At 37.5% G+C, this 16,876-nt stretch overlaps 1 protein-coding gene across 1 annotated transcript in view; it reads left to right on the forward strand.

Annotated features, from left to right (window-relative positions):
- The first annotated feature begins 243 nt into the window (after positions 1-243).
- LOC142347989 (prothrombin-like) overlaps positions 244-16,876 on the forward strand; it is a 42,621-nt gene continuing 25,988 nt past the window's right edge. The window contains exons 1-3 of the mRNA XM_075399154.1: positions 244-516; positions 10,607-10,691; positions 11,083-11,140. Coding sequence (XP_075255269.1) covers positions 261-516; positions 10,607-10,691; positions 11,083-11,140 — 399 coding nt within the window. The 5' untranslated portion in view covers positions 244-260. The remainder of the gene's footprint in view (positions 517-10,606; positions 10,692-11,082; positions 11,141-16,876) is intronic.

The following is a 16,876-nucleotide window of genomic DNA, read 5'->3' on the forward strand; positions in this document are numbered from 1 at the left end:
TGATCAAACTTACATCCTTTTCTGTTGGTTCAATGTTGTTTGTGTGAACAGGTGTGAGAGAATAGGTTGTTTATAAATATGAGTAAGCAAATTAGTATTCATTCTAACAAATAGACAATCGTCAAAGAGATACGGTATACAGCAAAATATACTAATCTAAATTTGATTTTTAACAACCACCTGATTATACCTAAATTTACTATAGTAATTGTCTCGTCACTATTTTTTCTACTGTCAAAAAGACCAAAAAGTGGAAAATAATGAAAATATATATTTCATTGTCACTAGTGATTTTCAGCCTAGTTAGAGATATAGCGCCTTATGTTTTTGAAGGAGCGTCCACAGAGAGGTTAAAGAATAGTTTGATCAACAATATTATTAACGGAAAGCCGACAAGAACCAGGGATTTCGCTGTGCTTCTAAGACGAACTGAAGGCGATGAAGTGTTTTGTGGAGCTACCATTATAGATGTTTATTGGGCTATAACCGCAGCTCATTGCGTCTACAATATTCCAGGTGAGAAAGAAATTGACAATTTTCAGTCTGTTTTGTAATAAGAACAAAGTAAATTTTAATACTCTTCCTTTGCGTAAATTTGGTTTATATAGAACCAACATCTAATTTGAGAAGCATAGTAAAAAATTTTTTCTTAGTCATTGCTTTTTCTAAGGGGCTGCGAAGAAAAGTGGCAAGAATCCATTGTTGATGTCAAGCTATCGTTTTAAAAATGTTTTCTTATAATCCAAACTACATTTTTAAGACCAGGACATATGGCAGTGGAGAAAGAAAATCAATTATTAAAACTCCAAATATGAGTCCGGGAACTTACTCCCGCCAGAAATAGACCTGTACGGAACAAACCCATTGAAATGAACCACCACAACCAAAGTGACTTTTCGGCTATTGAATTTTGATCACTTGTTTGGTTGTAATATAAGCATGCCAAGTCCTACAGTCCAGAATCTCCTGCGTTCGTGTCCAGAATTTAATGAGTTCAAAGACAGACAAAATGCAATAGCTACACATAGCTTTCATAATTGAACTTAACATAATTTAGTATATATATCCTCAAAAGTACTAACTGGTTAATAGAGTTATAAAAAGCTTTGTGTCAACTTAGAAAACGCTTTGCAATTTTTTGGCTTAATATGATGTCCCCTGGCTTGTAAGGCATAAATATGTTGTTTCTCAGCTTAATCTACTTTGTTTAGAACAAGAAATAAAATGTTTAAATTCAACGCAAAAGAGTGAGTGCCTTTCTTTTCGCATTTGACATTTGGCTATTTATTTTTACTCTAGTGAGTTTCGGCTTGACTTTCTGACTCGAAAGCTGCCACTTAAGTAGGTACTCCTGTGTAAGAGTGCTATGCCTTCTTATTGGTATTAGTTTCTTATCAGGGCCGAAAAATTAGGATGCGGTCATGTCCAGAATTGTGTGCGTTCAGGTCCAGACTTTGGTGCGTACATGTACAGACTTTAATTTGTTTATCGATATTTCTACTTTATGTAATTTGGAATACCCGACGCCTCCCCCGTGCTTTCATCTTCGGTCTGGGCACACTTGATTCCGTCTGGACCTCACATTGGGAAATGCGCTAAATGCGCAGCTCATAACTGTCCAGTGGATATAAATCTGCGTTAGGATTTTTTTATTCTTTCCCTTGGGAGTTTATTTATCCTCCAAAATTAAATGGTTTCGCCAAAACTGTTTTGAAGAGTAGATACTATAAAAAAAATGTTGTTTTCGAGCTCCAAACCATAAGTTATGTCCATGCTTCACCAGCAAAATTAGAAAACTTAAAAGTATTTAAAGACCCGAAAAAGGGACAAATTTGAAGCCAGAGCAGTTTTTCTTTGGATAAACTACAGCGTGCCGAAATGGAACCGAAGAGGGTTTAAAATTAAACCATTTTCCTTGATTATTTTGTTATCCAGGTAAAACGATTACGGGTTATTTTGTTAAAATGTCTCAAGTCCCACCAGAATTTTGACCGAAAAAACTTTCTCATAAATTTCAAAATATTTTTCTGAGGTGGAAAGAATTGTGGTCACCATTTGAGCGGAAGAGACACACGCAAAAAAAGGTATCATCTATCAACCAAATAAATTAAAGCCCATCTTTTCTCAAAATTGCCGAGGTGACTTTCATTGCTTCCACCATAAAACTGCTCAAGGTTACTGTTGCGGCTTCCCGAGAATCTCAGCGGGACAAAATTATCTCAGCCTACTTCTCGAGCTTTACGCCGGCCTGATTCTTTACTGAATCCAATTGCCTAATGATCTCGTGGAAAAGTTTAATAACTCCGACATTTAAAGGACTGTAACTTCAATTTTGTTGATTGAAGTTAAGAATTTGTTTAGTGAAAAACTAAAATCAATTTTTAAAGCTCCATCAGGGTTAGTAATGTTTCTAGTTTATTGTCAAGAAAGTTCTTGTCTCGATCATAACTTAAATTAGAGTTAAACACTGAAAGTGATGAAGAATTAAATTTTAGTGTTTTCTGAGAACCAACTGCTCTTGGTAACAGTTTCAAATGAACTTAAATACAAAATGGTTTCACTTTTCAAACAATTTGGTTAGAATAATTGATGAGGTAGATATCATTTTTAACATCAATGCTACTCGATTCTGATTGATTAATTAAGTAAGTGTATTAGATCAGTATGTGCATATTAAATGTCAGATTACTGCATTATTTACTTTTGTTGACATAGACAAGGCTGATACGTATATAAATCTATATGCCTCAAATGTACGCAACTCGATCACAAGTAAACACTTAAAAGATCATAGAGTAAATACTTTAAAAACTTAGACAACAATTAATAAACTATCAAAAAAGCACTTTTTGCACCATATAGGAATAGCCACACTTGTGGGTCTGATGCCAGAACGTTTGTTGGCTCCATGAATAACCCATAGCGTACCCTAACCGTGTGCTTTAACTTCGAGTCACTCAGATCTTCCTTTTCCAAAATCGGTTTGGTGTACAAACTTTCGGCACGAACTTGTGCAAAATTTTCATTTTTTTGACCATTTCTGAGTTTTAACAACTTCTAAGTTTTTTAGTTTCAAAATTTATGACTTGCGTACTGATGGCAATACATGCTGATTTGAAGTGGTGCCAACATGGCTGACCTTGTTTTTTATCTCGAAAACACCATGTGCCATCTTGTCTCTCGATAATCGTATGACGCCATGGTCGCCTTTGAAGACCTGTTTTACTCTTCCCATTTTGTACTCACCTCGTTTCACTGAACCATCTATCATCCAAGCAAGTTCTGCTTCTTTTAGTTTTGACTTATCTTCTTTTGACCACTTCAATCTTTGGCTCCTTTGGGGAAGATATTCACGAGTCCAACTTTCCCGATCTTGTCGGCATATATTTGAGCCAATTTGAAGGACTTTCTCAGGTCATGGTAGCTCTCGCCAGATGTCATAAATGGATTACTCGTGTTTTCTTGCCCTAAAAGATTAGGTGGGATTGCTGTCAAATCTTCTTGGCGTTCACTTACTTCTGTCAGTTGCCTTGCGTTGAAAGTTTGTTCTGCAAGAAGCTTTGTTGTGCTAAGTACCTTGTCTGTGAGGCTTCGGTTGATCACGATTGCAATCATGTTTTTCTTGCAAATTTGAACCAGTCTCTCCCAGGTTCCACTGAAATGTGGGGCTCCAGCAGGGTTGAAATTCCAAACAATCTTTTTCTGTGCTATGTCACTTTCAATCTAAGCTTTGACCCACTCGATCAGGACTGCTTTAGTTCTTTGGATGCTCCAACGAAGTTCTTGCCGTTGTCACTGATGATGGTACTTGTTTAGCCAAGTCTTGTAATAATTCATTTAACTGCATCTAGACATGACTCGGTGTCCTATGACTGTGCGACTTCGATGTCCACTGCGCTCGTTGTTAGACAAGTGAAGAGGCAGCACCAACTATTCGCGGTACGTCGTAGAGAGTTCACTTCAAAAGGTCCGAAGTCATGGGTGAATGGGAAAACATGTTCGTCGGGTCGTTTTCGGGGTAGGTCCGGCATCGGTGATTGAAATGGGTTGGCGTTCCTGTGTCTGTATTTGATACGTCTTAAATTTATTTTACTGAAAGCAATTTGCAACCCAGTGATTCAAAACTCTTGTTGGAGAATCTTTCTGACATATTCTTTGCCTTTATGTAGATTGTCGCGGTCCAACAGAATTTGTGCAACAGGATGCTTCGCATTTAACAATATTGGGTGTTTGACCTTGTATTAAAGGTTTCAATAATTCGGTCGACTCTTCATTCAAATTGTTCCATCTAATTCTATGAAGGGTGAGTTATGGCAATGTTCAATGTTTCTGAGATCTCATTGCTGCCTGTTTTCGACTTTGAAACATTCGCGAAGCTTTTGCTTTGTACAAATCGAAACAGTATTTGCTCTGCTTGATGGATCTCGTCTTCTTTTAGAGGTCCCTTCTGCTTCCTCTTGAACCTCATGCAGCAGGCAATAAAGTTTGTAATTCTACTGAAACTGTTGTTGCGGTTTCAGTCAATTGGTTGCTTAGCTTGTGATTCTGTATCTACAGCACTGATAGCTTGCTTGTGACCGACCGTCGTTCTCTTGACAACACGGCTTTGGCCACTTATCTTTGTCCTTTTATATGCATGCCCGTTTAACCACACAGAATCCCGGAGGCCTTCAATGGACATTCTGCGGGTTCCGATGTCAGCAGGGTGTGCAACACCTTTGACATGTCCAAATTGATCCATAAATGACTTTCCCAGTATTTCCGCTGCTCTGTTCACAACGAAAACTTGTTGTTTGTTGTGCGCTGCTTGTAGCCATTGCAGTGGCGTTAATGACGGAGTCCAATGATAGATTTTAACAATTCGGACAACAAGTTTGCTGAGTATCTGCTTTCTGAGCCGAGCTTTGTAAACTGCGACCTGGAGTTCTAACTTCAATATTGTCATGTGTCTGATGGGTGCTACACAACTTTTCCCTGTTACATAGGTCAGTCTCAATGGTCATATTGCAGATATACCACGATGCACATTGTTTCTTCTGATGCATCGCTAAAGATGTTAAATCTCAGGTTTGAAAATCCATTTTCAAAATAAAGTCTGTTTAATGACATTGATCTTATCTCCTCAGCTCAGAGCACCAATCAATGAACAGTTGTGTGTGGTCAGCTAAAACATTTATGTTCCATGCTTGCCTTATTGCTTCCAAATGCTTTTAAGTAGAAACCGCATTCGTATGGTGAGGGTTGAACATAATGTCCGAGCACTGCCGAGCACTGCTGAGACAAACGACAAGACAAGTGTCTCAGTTATTTTTGCTGTATTTTTGAATTTTCTCAATCAGTTCGGCAACAGTCAATGGGACTGTCTGTTTCAACGTTCCAGTTCAATCCTAGGATAGAAAATGATTGTGTTTTTGCTTCGAAAGTCTTGACAACTATCCTTGATCTGTCTGCCTCTGGGATTTATGACTTGACTTCATCGTCACCTATTATCCATTTCGTCAAATTGAACCCACCTTTGATGAGGATGTCTCTGACTTTCTGGTAGATTTCGATTGCTTCTTGAGGGGTTCTGACTGACTTTAGGAAGTTGTCCATGTAGAAGTTTTGCTGAACCGTTCTGAAAAGACTTTTGTCGTTGACTGCATTACCTTTTGCCAATTGGTTCACCGTGTTTTTGCACATCTGGGCAAACTTTTCGCCCCAAAAACGTGTCTTGTGTACTCGTGCACTTCTGTATTTCGCTCCGGATGGTGTCGTCACGGAAATTGTAGAAATCGGCTGTTGTCGTCTGGGAGAGCGATTTGAAGAAACATTGCTTCTATATTGGCTGATAATGCTATTTGGTGTTCTCGGAAGCGGAAAATAATTCCGATAAAACTCTGCAGCCCGTCAGTTTCAGATAAAAATGTGTCATTGAGGGCTACGCCTTGATACTTTGCTGACGTGAAGCACACTCTTAGGACTCATTCAGGCTTATGCGGGTTATTGAAAGAATGATGAGGCATTTAACATTGTAGTTTGAATCGGTTTTCATTCAGTTAAGTTTGATCAACTTTCGGAACGTATCCAGCATTGACATCGGTGTCAGTGGTTTCTGTATAGCGCATCATTAGGGGTTCGTCGTAATTCTGAAGGCGTCGTTCTAGTAAATTGAACTCCCAAAAGGTTTTTGGTAACTTCACTCCTTCTTCTAGCCACAGAAATCCAATTTCTTTCACTAATTGAGTTGTTTGCGTTGAGTCACTGAATCGCGTTGTTTGCTCCAACGTCTTGATTGCTCGTTGTTCTTCTTTTGAATGACCGATGACGTCGCAGTTTGTGGCTTAGGACTCGATATCCCATCATTTACTCAACTGGTTTGCTATTTTATTATATGCAATTGATGTTGCTCTTGTAGCAAGAGTTGCTGCTTGCTTAGCTGATAGCGGACCACTTAGGGCTCAGGTAATCTTTGATTTCTCTGCCCGTGGTGCAACTTTGTATTCTTACTTCTTGAAATCGAGAAGGTGATGAATGTCATGTTAGTTTTGTCCAAGAATCGCCTTAACCTCATTTAGATTGTAGGTCTGATTCGCAAGCTCCTCAAATTTGGGTAAAGGCTTTCAACTCTTGCAGCTCCACAATCTGGTCAACCAAATTGAGTTTCTCGTGCTAATAGAATTGCACTTTTGTCAATGGTCGAAACTTCTCATCAGCCGAAACAGCTTTCGGCACTATTTCAATCTGAACACCGTGTGAGCCATGGATCCCTGCTACCGATAAGGACGCTTTCCGGAATTGTTGTTGAAGTTTAAATACCGCTGATTTATTTTCAAATAATATTGAGGATCCCGAGTCAGTCACACATTGCTAGCACAATTAAGATTAAGTTTCTGTTTGTCGAATTGATCCGCACCACTTGGAGTCCACCTTGAGTTATGTTAGTTGCCACTGACGTTGTAGCATCCGATATGTTTTTTGTAGTTTCCTTTTTTGAGAAATTGCTGCGCCAAAGTCTGTTGTGTCGCCTTTCAAAGTTGGGTACACTACATGTACTGTTTTTGCATTCCTGTGACATACGGCCTCTTCTCAAACTATTGAAAAAAGTCGGAATTTCTGGATATGCTCTGGTCGTTCATTTGCTTTCATTGATTAGAACTTTTCACGAGTCTAAATGGAGTATTGTCCGTCTTTGACGGGACTTTCTTGGTTCTGGGGTTTGCTTGAGGCGTCAGCGTTTGAGGCAAAGATACTCATCTTCGGCTTATCGGGGCTTTGAAATTTATCTCTGTCAAACGACAATTTGTCTGTGCAAACAAATTCTCATAAAAAACCACTTTGTATGCAAACCACACTTCAAAAACAATCAGGTTTCCGCTCAGTAGTCCACGAATTTTCATATACTGTAATCGTCCTTCTCTCAGTTGTGGAGAAGATTTTTATACGTTTATACGTTGCTGAACTTAGCCCTGCTACTGCTACTAAGTCGGATGTGTATCCTAGTTGAGTTAAACTGTTTACCATATTTGTAATCTCATTTGCAAGTTTAACGATGCTCGTAGACTTGTGGTGCCAAACTTGAGGTTTAGTTTGTATTTTCTTGAATTGAGCTTTGACTATGACATCTGATCTGACAGAGTATATTACAAGCATGATAGTAAGATTGTGAGCTTAATCTTATTCCCGATATTGTTGCTTTCGATGATGAGACTGGTTTTCAGGTATTGCAGAATTTCAGTATCGCTGTTTTTTTTATGAAATACAACATCAAACAGACACCACCACAGTGGCCTGCCCGAAAGATCCCACGAATTTTACTTTCTGCAAATCACTGGCACCACCGCTCTCTAATGGTTGGCAAATGACTTGTGAATTGGTTTGGTTCACTTTGTTCCTTTCTACTCTCGGCAGATCTGTTCCGATAGTTTTATGTGGGGCTCTGACTTCTGTTTCTGTTTTGGAATGCGATTGTTTCTTGCTGCTGAAATGTCGTCTTCGTCAACGGCGCTTGCGAATCCGTCACTTTAATTCTTTTGTGGACTTCTGGTTTCATGAGAATCTCGGCTCGGTCAATTTTGCTAAAAAGATTCCTAAACCTGGTTGAAACAGCGGGCAAGTTTTCGGATAGGCACTGAAACGTTTGCCGTCTCTGGCTGGTGTGACATTTGTTGGAGGGTCGATAACACCGTCTGGGGATAGTGGCCGGCTAGGGACAGACCGTTGAGCCAATGATTTTGTCCACCCTGTTGTTTTTTCGTTATTTACTTTTAATGCATCACTTTCTATCTCATCTGCCACTGATCCGGATGCTCTTGAGCATCGATTGGTCAGCTCAAGTTTTAGAAGTTTTAGCTCTTCGACCGCATCAGCTTTCTTTTTTTCCTTTTCATTTTCAAGGGCCCGCTCATGCAGTCTCAGACGTAGTTCGGCCTCCTGCTGTTGCAAATTTGGAGGTAACTCTTGTTCTTGTTGTTGCTGCTGTAAATGTAATCTTTTATTGACAGTTCATTCAAAATTGGATCAGCAGCTTCTACTAATTGAATGCTCGCAATGTGTTTTTCCGACAGTCAACAAATTCAGTGTGGAAACTTTCAATGTCTCAGAGAAAGGGCACTTTGTCAACTACTCATCACAAAGCTTTAATCTTTTCTTCTGACATACGCTTGGTGTCATTGTCAAAATTTTCAAAATACTTTGATTTCAATAGCAACCTCTGCTGTTGTCTGTGGTATTCTAAAGCGTCAAACGTCTCGAAAATGCTTTGATAGGCATTTTTATCTGTCGTCGTTTTTTATTGTGTCAGGTAGCCTTCTAGCTTGGTGAGATATCTGGAGAAAAGTATGTGTAGGCCAGCTTGCTCTTACTCTAACGTCTTGAGTTGACCACTCCACTTCCAATCAAATCTGTTCCAGTGGCTTCTGGAACCTTTGCTGGCCATCGTTACCCCTTGTGGTTTGGTCCACTTAATCGAATTGAAGATTTGTTGCTGTTCATGTTGTTGTAGTGTCATGTGGCTGTTGTCCGAGTTGACGGACCAATTTTTGCGGCTTCTCAAGATTCTAATTAGGAACAAAATATCAGTTCTCGAGCTTTACGCCTGACTGATTCTTCACCGACTCAGATTGCCTAATGATCTCATGGAAACAATTAATCGCTGGGTCGTTTAAAGGACTGTATCTTTTTATTTGTTGATTGAAGTTAAGAATATCTTTAGTGATAGACTATATTCAATCTCGTATCAAGTTTTTAATGCTGCAGCCAGTGTTGGTAATGTTGCTGATTTCTCGTCAAGAAAACTCAACTAACTAAAATTAAGGAATATCTTAAGACCTACAAAATGGTTTCACTATTCAAACAATTCGGTTAAAGTAAACAAATATGTATATATCATTTATAGCAACATTGTTACTCGTTTCTGATTGTTTAATTAAAAGAAAGAATTAGATCAGTATATGCATAGTAAAAGTCAAATTACTTCAATATTTATTTTTGTTGACATAAGTCATGCTGATACGTACGTAACTCTAAATGCCTGAAATGTAATACATTCGACCGCAAATAAAAACCAGAATAAACTCCAAAAAGGATCATAGAATAAAAGATTTAGGAAAATTGACAATAAATAACGAAATATCAAAAATTCATTTTTTGCAACAATTGCCTAAAAGCCACACCTGTGGGTCTGATTCCAGAACGTTCGTTGGGTCCATGAACAGCTTATTGGTTACCATAAACGTGTGCTATAACATCGGGTGGCTCAGGTTTTCCCTTCCCGAAATCGGGCGGGGGGTGTACAACTTTTCGGTCCCAACTTGTAAAAATTTTCAGTTTTGAGTGTTTTTGAGTTTTGACAATTTCTAAGTTTTTTTCAGTTTCAAAAGTTATTTATGATGGCTTATTATCTGATGGCTCTTGTTGCTGATTTGAAGTGGCGCCAACAGTTACAAAGACAATAAAGGAGTCTATAAAAAATTTCCCCCAAAATTTTTTCTATATACAAAAAATTAATTAAAACAATATTTCAATTGCATTTGAATAACTCTGGGATCTACGACCCTAGTCATTTGTCAATTTATAGTTTGCAATTTTTTGTATTTTTTTAATAATTATGTTTTTTATAAATTGTTAAATATCTATTTATTACAGAAAACTCTAAAATTTATAGCCGTTATAGATCAATCTTTTATTACAAGTACTCTTCTCTATCGATACGCTCACTGTTCAATTGTTGTTTATCGGCGATTATAACAATTAGATTAATTGTGAGAAGTTAGTTAGAATTTCTTCATTAGGGGATTAGAGGAATCGCAAAAACAATTCCATTTCGTAATTTTCTGAAAATAAAACATATCACCGGATTCTTGCAGCTAAATATTCTACAATAACTTTTGATGGGTAAGTTGGGGGTAAGCAGGACATTATTTTTAGCCACCGTTCTGGATAAAATCCATATATATTTTCTCTGTCGAAATTTGTATAGGTTGCTTCCAGACGATTAAAACACTGTTTGATTTAAACCAGCACTATCCTTAAAACTGTCACTTATATTTTTTGAAACTGTCACTTATAATTATAATGCATTGTGATGTGGCTCTTGTGGAAAACCTGCAAATGACTTTTTGTTTAGAAGCCATGTTCTACTTGGAATATACAAAGTGGAAAACAAGTCGACGGAGAACTCGAGTCATTCTGCGCAAGTTCATCCATCCACGGTTAGTTACAAAAAAGGAGAGATATAGTTTCTATATAAGAATGAAGGAGTTGATTTGTCTTACTTTGATAACTAACTAATAACAGAAATTTTCACGGGTCTACAACAGCCCCTTCGTAAGCAAATTTCATTCAGCGCAATTGTTTTTTGAAATCAGGTTCGATTTACTTTTGTATTACGCTCAGTGTGTTAGAAAATTTATGTCTGCGATAAGATTGCTGAAAAAGCTAAATAAGAGAATAATTTTTATTTATTCCTAAACCTTTGTAACCACTTTTTTATTGGATTCTGGCTGTCATTCTTGGTTCGGTTTACAGCTATCAATAGTAAAAGGTGTGTCATACTGTTTTCGTTTCTCCCTTTAATTTCTAACCGGACTTTTAAATTAACAGGTTCGAAGGCAGTGCGGAGTACCGAAATGATGTTGCCCTGCTGAGACTTAAAACCAAAGTAGTCAAAGTTTACACATCAGCAACTTCAAACCGTTGATAATTGGAAATTAATTTCTGAAATCAATACAAAACCTTTTCTTTCCTTATGGACAAAAGGGACAATAGGGACAATAGTGAAAAGAATCAAAGCAAAAGTGCGAGTGCCTTCTTGAGACACAAATTGATGCCATAAAAAAGGAAGCGACAGACAGTTAAGCTATCTGCGATAGGTGCAGTCCTAATCCTCAATATAGTAAGACTTAAACCTCAATATAGTAAGAAAAAATTGACATGCAAAATTTAACACTAGGTTCTATCGAAGCCAAATTGACTTGTCAACTGTATTGAGTAACCATTATTAGTTCGTGATTACCATAAATAGATGTAGTAAAACTTGAACTCAAACTTGAACTAACTCCACTATCATCAAATAATTTTGCCGGGTCTCTGCGAATTACGAAATCCATTACCAGTCAAATCAATTGGGGTAACTAACATTGATTTAATGGTTAACCTGAGAATGAATTAACTTTGATATCTTCGAACTCCTGAGGAGAAATATTGCTAAGTAAGAGAAACTTTGAATGAAGCACAGAAATAAGATCACTTAATGGTTTTAACGAAGCCCAACCTAGTTTCATTAATTGGGTTACTGAAACCTATTGAGAAATAGAACTTAATGATTAAAAGTTGATCATTGTTGAAACTTGTGAACTTTGTGAAAATTCGTCCAATTACACTTTTTATCAGAAAAAGCTTGAAACTTTGCATAACTCTAGCGCAGTTGTAAAACTATAATTTGTATTAAAAAGAATTCCAAAAATCAATCTAGTTTAAAAAAAGTTCTAGCAAAAGTCGATTTTACGAATTCGAATATATTTTGGCATTTCGAGCAAAATAAATTTGTTGGACACTAAAGCTGAAGTTTTAGTTATTAAGACAACGTTAAAGCAACGTTAAAACTTCCATTTAGCAGATAATACATTTGAATTTTGATAAAACATTGATCAAACTCGAAAATTGAGGACTCTATAAGCTGTCCTCCAATTACACTAGTAATTAGCACAAGTTTTAAATTTTGCATAAATAAGGCCAGGTGATCCCAATTTCGGTATATGGTGCGAGTTTTTGGACATAATCCAGCCAAAAGGACTGTTTTAACTTTGACTATATTTGTTATTCAGAAACAACAAAGCTTAACAATTAGTTGTAGAGAATAATTGAATATCAAATGGTGCAACGGTAGTTTACAAAATCAAGAATAAAAAAATTTCACGAAATTTATTGTAATAACCTGACAGATTTGAAATTGCTAAAATTAACTGGCTGGATTAAATTTTTATTGTCATCGACGGAAGAAGCAGCAGATAAGTTTGGTCACTAGGACCCACAAGTGGAGGGGAAAATCGGTGTCCAAAGAGATGAAGAGAATGCCAAAGACAACACTTACCGGTAATCGAACTAATCAACAGCAAAACGACCGCAACGCAAAACGCAAAAAACATTTCCAAAAAGAAAATGAGGTGAGAATCTTGCCTTTAAGGAATAACTCAGGTCATCAGTGAGCCCATACGACGAAAGTTAAAACGGTTTAGTCAGAGAATTCAACTCAAAACGCAATCTATACTACAAATTAGTCGAAGATTCAGATACTCACAACAAATTAAAGTCCTCTGAATGCAGGCTTGTTGTCTCCTAGAGAAAGAGATCCCCAAGCAATTGCAGCTTCAAAACAAGCTTGCACCTATCCCAGAACGTTTTGTATCAGAACATCTAGAGCGAGCGAGAAAATTCTCAGCAGATTCCAACATCCAATGCCTTGAATATATAATTAAATACGTAAATCATTTAACACAGAGCGAAGCAACACAAGTCAACAGTTCAGTTAATCAAACGTTTTCTTGCTGGGCAACAGCGGTCTGTTAGGATGCAAAAAATGTTTGATAAACGTCCTCATTGTAAACTAAGATTGAAGAACAATTGAGAAAAATCAGTATGGAACCCGAAAAGAAGTTTGGATTGGAGCAAGCGCTGTTGGCACAAAGAAAGGTCGAGCATAAAATAAAATGAGGGCAATAGAAAAAAAGAATATTCTTCTGGATGAAGAGCGTAATCTTGATTACAAAACAAAAAGAACGGCCTTAAAGAATGGTGATGTTGGTTAGCACTCCACCAGCGCTACCAGAAAAACCACTTTTCAACTAAACACTAGAAAAGAGATAAGTATCGGATTCAGTTAAAAATCAACAATTTCTAACGTCAAATAGAACTTTCTTACACCAGTACGCTTCCCGATACGACGGAAACCCACTCGAATGTCCGGATTGTTCTAGCGTGTTTATTGCTACGGTGGATCAACCAATACGCGACTCAAAGAAAGTGATCCATTTGAAGCCCCTAATGACAGGCAATGCCAGATGAACATTTTCTGGAATTGGGTCTTCAGGAGAAGTCTTTATTTTTGCTAAGTATTTTGGAGAGAAATTTTGGAAGGCCTCCCATTGTTTTCGAGACTAAGTTTGAGAGTCTCCGCAAAAAAACTCCTAAAATAGAAGTGTTGATTCGATGATAAAGAAGAAGATTGGCCTGATCTGGCTATGTTTCACATATGGCCATTAGATTTGATAATTGAGTATGAAGGGTTGTCAGAATTTAAAACGAGCGAAAAGAAGCAGACCGAAGAAAAACATCTCGTCTCAAAAGTTTCGATTTTAATTGCGAAGGAAATGAAGCAACTCTGTTGTGATGAACAATCACCAGCTGAAAAGAGTTATAAAATTTGGAATGATCAATTGTTCATAAACAACTGTGTGAATTGTTGGCACCCAGCATTGATCAAAAAACAAGCCTATGATACGAGCGAAAAGAAGAAGACCGAAGAAAAACATCTCGTCTCAAAAATTTCGTTTTAATTGCGAAGGAAATGAAGCAACTCTGTTTTGATGAACAATCACCAGCTGAAAAGAGTCCTAAAAATTGGAATGGTCCATTGTTCATAAACAACTGTGTGAATCGTTGGCACGCTGCATTGATCAAAAAACAAGCCTATGATACGAATATCTACACAAAGGCAAGCAATGAAAGATTGTAAAATTAACGCCTACGGTGTAAATGTATGCACCAAGAAACTCGTGCATTTGCTACTCTCAGAACACTAATTGGAAGTGAAAAATCACGCAGTCAACGTACGCGCAGCAAAAACGAACCAAATTAACGTTACTAGCTTCCTTAATATATTTTCTGCCTCAACACTTAGCTAAACAGATAACTTTTACTCGATAACTGATCAACGGTTTCATTCATCGATCAAAATTTGCAAGAAAAAGTACAAGAATTCATCCTACCAAAGCGTCTAACTACCCGTTTTACAGGTACAGGTTTTTTCGATCAATGCTTCTGCACAGCCGTCTCGTCTGTCTCATTAGAAAACACATGTACTATAGTACGACCATAGCAATGTGAAATAGATCTCAAATTCTTGAGTTCTAACCCATATGAGCTAAAATTTGAGAGAAATTGGCATCATTATTTGTGAAGATAACTACGAGCTACAACTAACATTGGAATACAAGAATTTTACCACTGTACATTGCAGGCAATTGCTTTGAAGTAAGAGTGAACCACTTGCAAACCCTCCGGCAACTAAAGCACAACCTTTGGTCAATTTTATTCAAGCGATCGAATAAATCACAGTAACGCATATCGGAATATGCTGTATCGACAATTAATATATACAGTTGTTGAGAGGAGATTCGTTGAGATACTAATATAGTCCAAGTTGGTAGTTATATTTGAGAATGGACAGTGTTTTCCTCGTCATTCACCAAAACACCCCAAGAAGCATGGCAAAGTTCGACGTGTTGGCAATGCTGCATCAAAACAAAAAGAGGTGTGCCTGCTTGACAAAATATTAACAGAAACTTTCCAATTACATGAGTGGATTGAAAGATATCTAGATTTCGCGAAGGACCAAGAGCACTGACAGGTTCCATCAAATTGATGCTTCTGCAAGTGGAAGTTCCCAATAAGGAACGAAATTAATTGAATCTTCCATAGAGGCACAAGGCCAACCCAACCGTTCTCTTATACAAAAATTAGAGTAACGTATTTTGTTGGCACCACTTCAAATCAGCTACAAATGCCATCAGACAGCAAGAAATAACGTTCAAAACTGAAAAAACTTACATTTTGTCAAAACTCAAAAATGGTCAAAGCTGAAAATTTCTACAAGTTGGGACCAAAATTTTTTTACACCCTCCCGATTTTTGGAAGGGAAAACCTGAGCAACCCGAGGTTATGGCACACGGTTAGGGTTACCTCTAAACTACTCATAGAGCCAACGAACGTTATCGCATCAGACTCTCCAGTGTGGCTATAAGCACTTACATTGTGCAAAATTGGCATTTTTCGATATTTTGTTATTTATTGTTAAATTTCTTAAGTTATTTATTTTATGATACTTTAGGTGTTCATTTAAGGTAAAATAACTTACATTCGAGGCATTTATAGCTCCGTCATAACCATCAGTGACTATTTCAATAAAACTAAGTATTAAGGTAATTTGACAATTGCTATGTAAACAATGACCTGAATCATTTTCTTGATTAACCAATAAGAAACCAGTAGTGATGATGTTATAAACGACATATATTTGATTATTTACATCAACCAAATTGTTTGTATAGGAATCTGTATTGCATTTAGAACCATTAAAAACTGTTACCGAGAGCAGTTGGTTCTCAGATTAGACTAAAATTTGATTCTCTAACAATTTTACATTTTTTTGCTAAGTTTTGCTAGATCTTAAGATCTTGCGAGTTTTCAGTTAGTTGAGCTCACTTGACAAGAAGTTAGCAGCCATACTAGCTACTGGTTAAAGCCTAAAAAACTTCAGCACGAGATTGAACATAGATTATTACTAAAGATTTTCTTAACTTTAATCAACAAAAATTAAGTTACAGTCCTTTAAATACGTCCGAGCGACAAATTATTTCTGCGAGATTGTTATTCAATCAAATCCAGTGAAAAACCAGGCCGGCTTAAAACTCGAGAAGCAGGCTGTGATATATCGGTTCCGCTGAGATTCTTGAGCAGCCGCAACATTTGGTCCGCCCACCCGGACATCAACAACAACACTATCAGCAACGAATCTTCGATTCAATTTGGTGTATCAGATCAAAATCAAAAGTCAGAGTAGGCCAGCAAAAGTCCCAGTGGACAGTGGAGAACAGTTGATTGGAAGACGATTGGTCAACTGAAGATGTTAGAGAAGACGCGTCACCGAGGATTGACGCGTCACTGAAGATGTTAGAGAAGACGCGTCTGGAGAAGATTGTTCTCCAGACGCGTCACCGAGCTAAAAGGCTACCTGACTCAAAACAAAACAATGATTGCCGAAAGTGCATATCGAGTCTTCTTCGAGACGTACGACAACTTAGAAGCAGCAAAGGTTACTATTAAAACCAAGTACTCAGAAGCTTTCGACAATGACACCAAGCGTATGTTAGAAGAAAAGAGCAAAGATTTGAGACGGGTAGTTGACGAGGTACCATTTCTCCGAGACATTAAAGGGTTTCGCAAAAATTTCGTTGCCGATTGTGCGGACACATTTTGAGCATACAAAACAGTGAAATCTGTTCACCAAATAGAGAGCAGAATCGATTCCAATGATAAAGCTAGAAAATTACTCCCAAGAGCTTGTGGAGTTCAGTAAAAAATAGGAGTCACTAACAGGACCTGATCAAGCAGTACGGGT

The sequence above is a fragment of the Convolutriloba macropyga genome, chromosome 10, assembly GCF_964194025.1.
Source record: "Convolutriloba macropyga chromosome 10, txConMacr16.3, whole genome shotgun sequence".
Classification (NCBI taxonomy): domain Eukaryota; kingdom Metazoa; phylum Xenacoelomorpha; order Acoela; family Convolutidae; genus Convolutriloba; species Convolutriloba macropyga.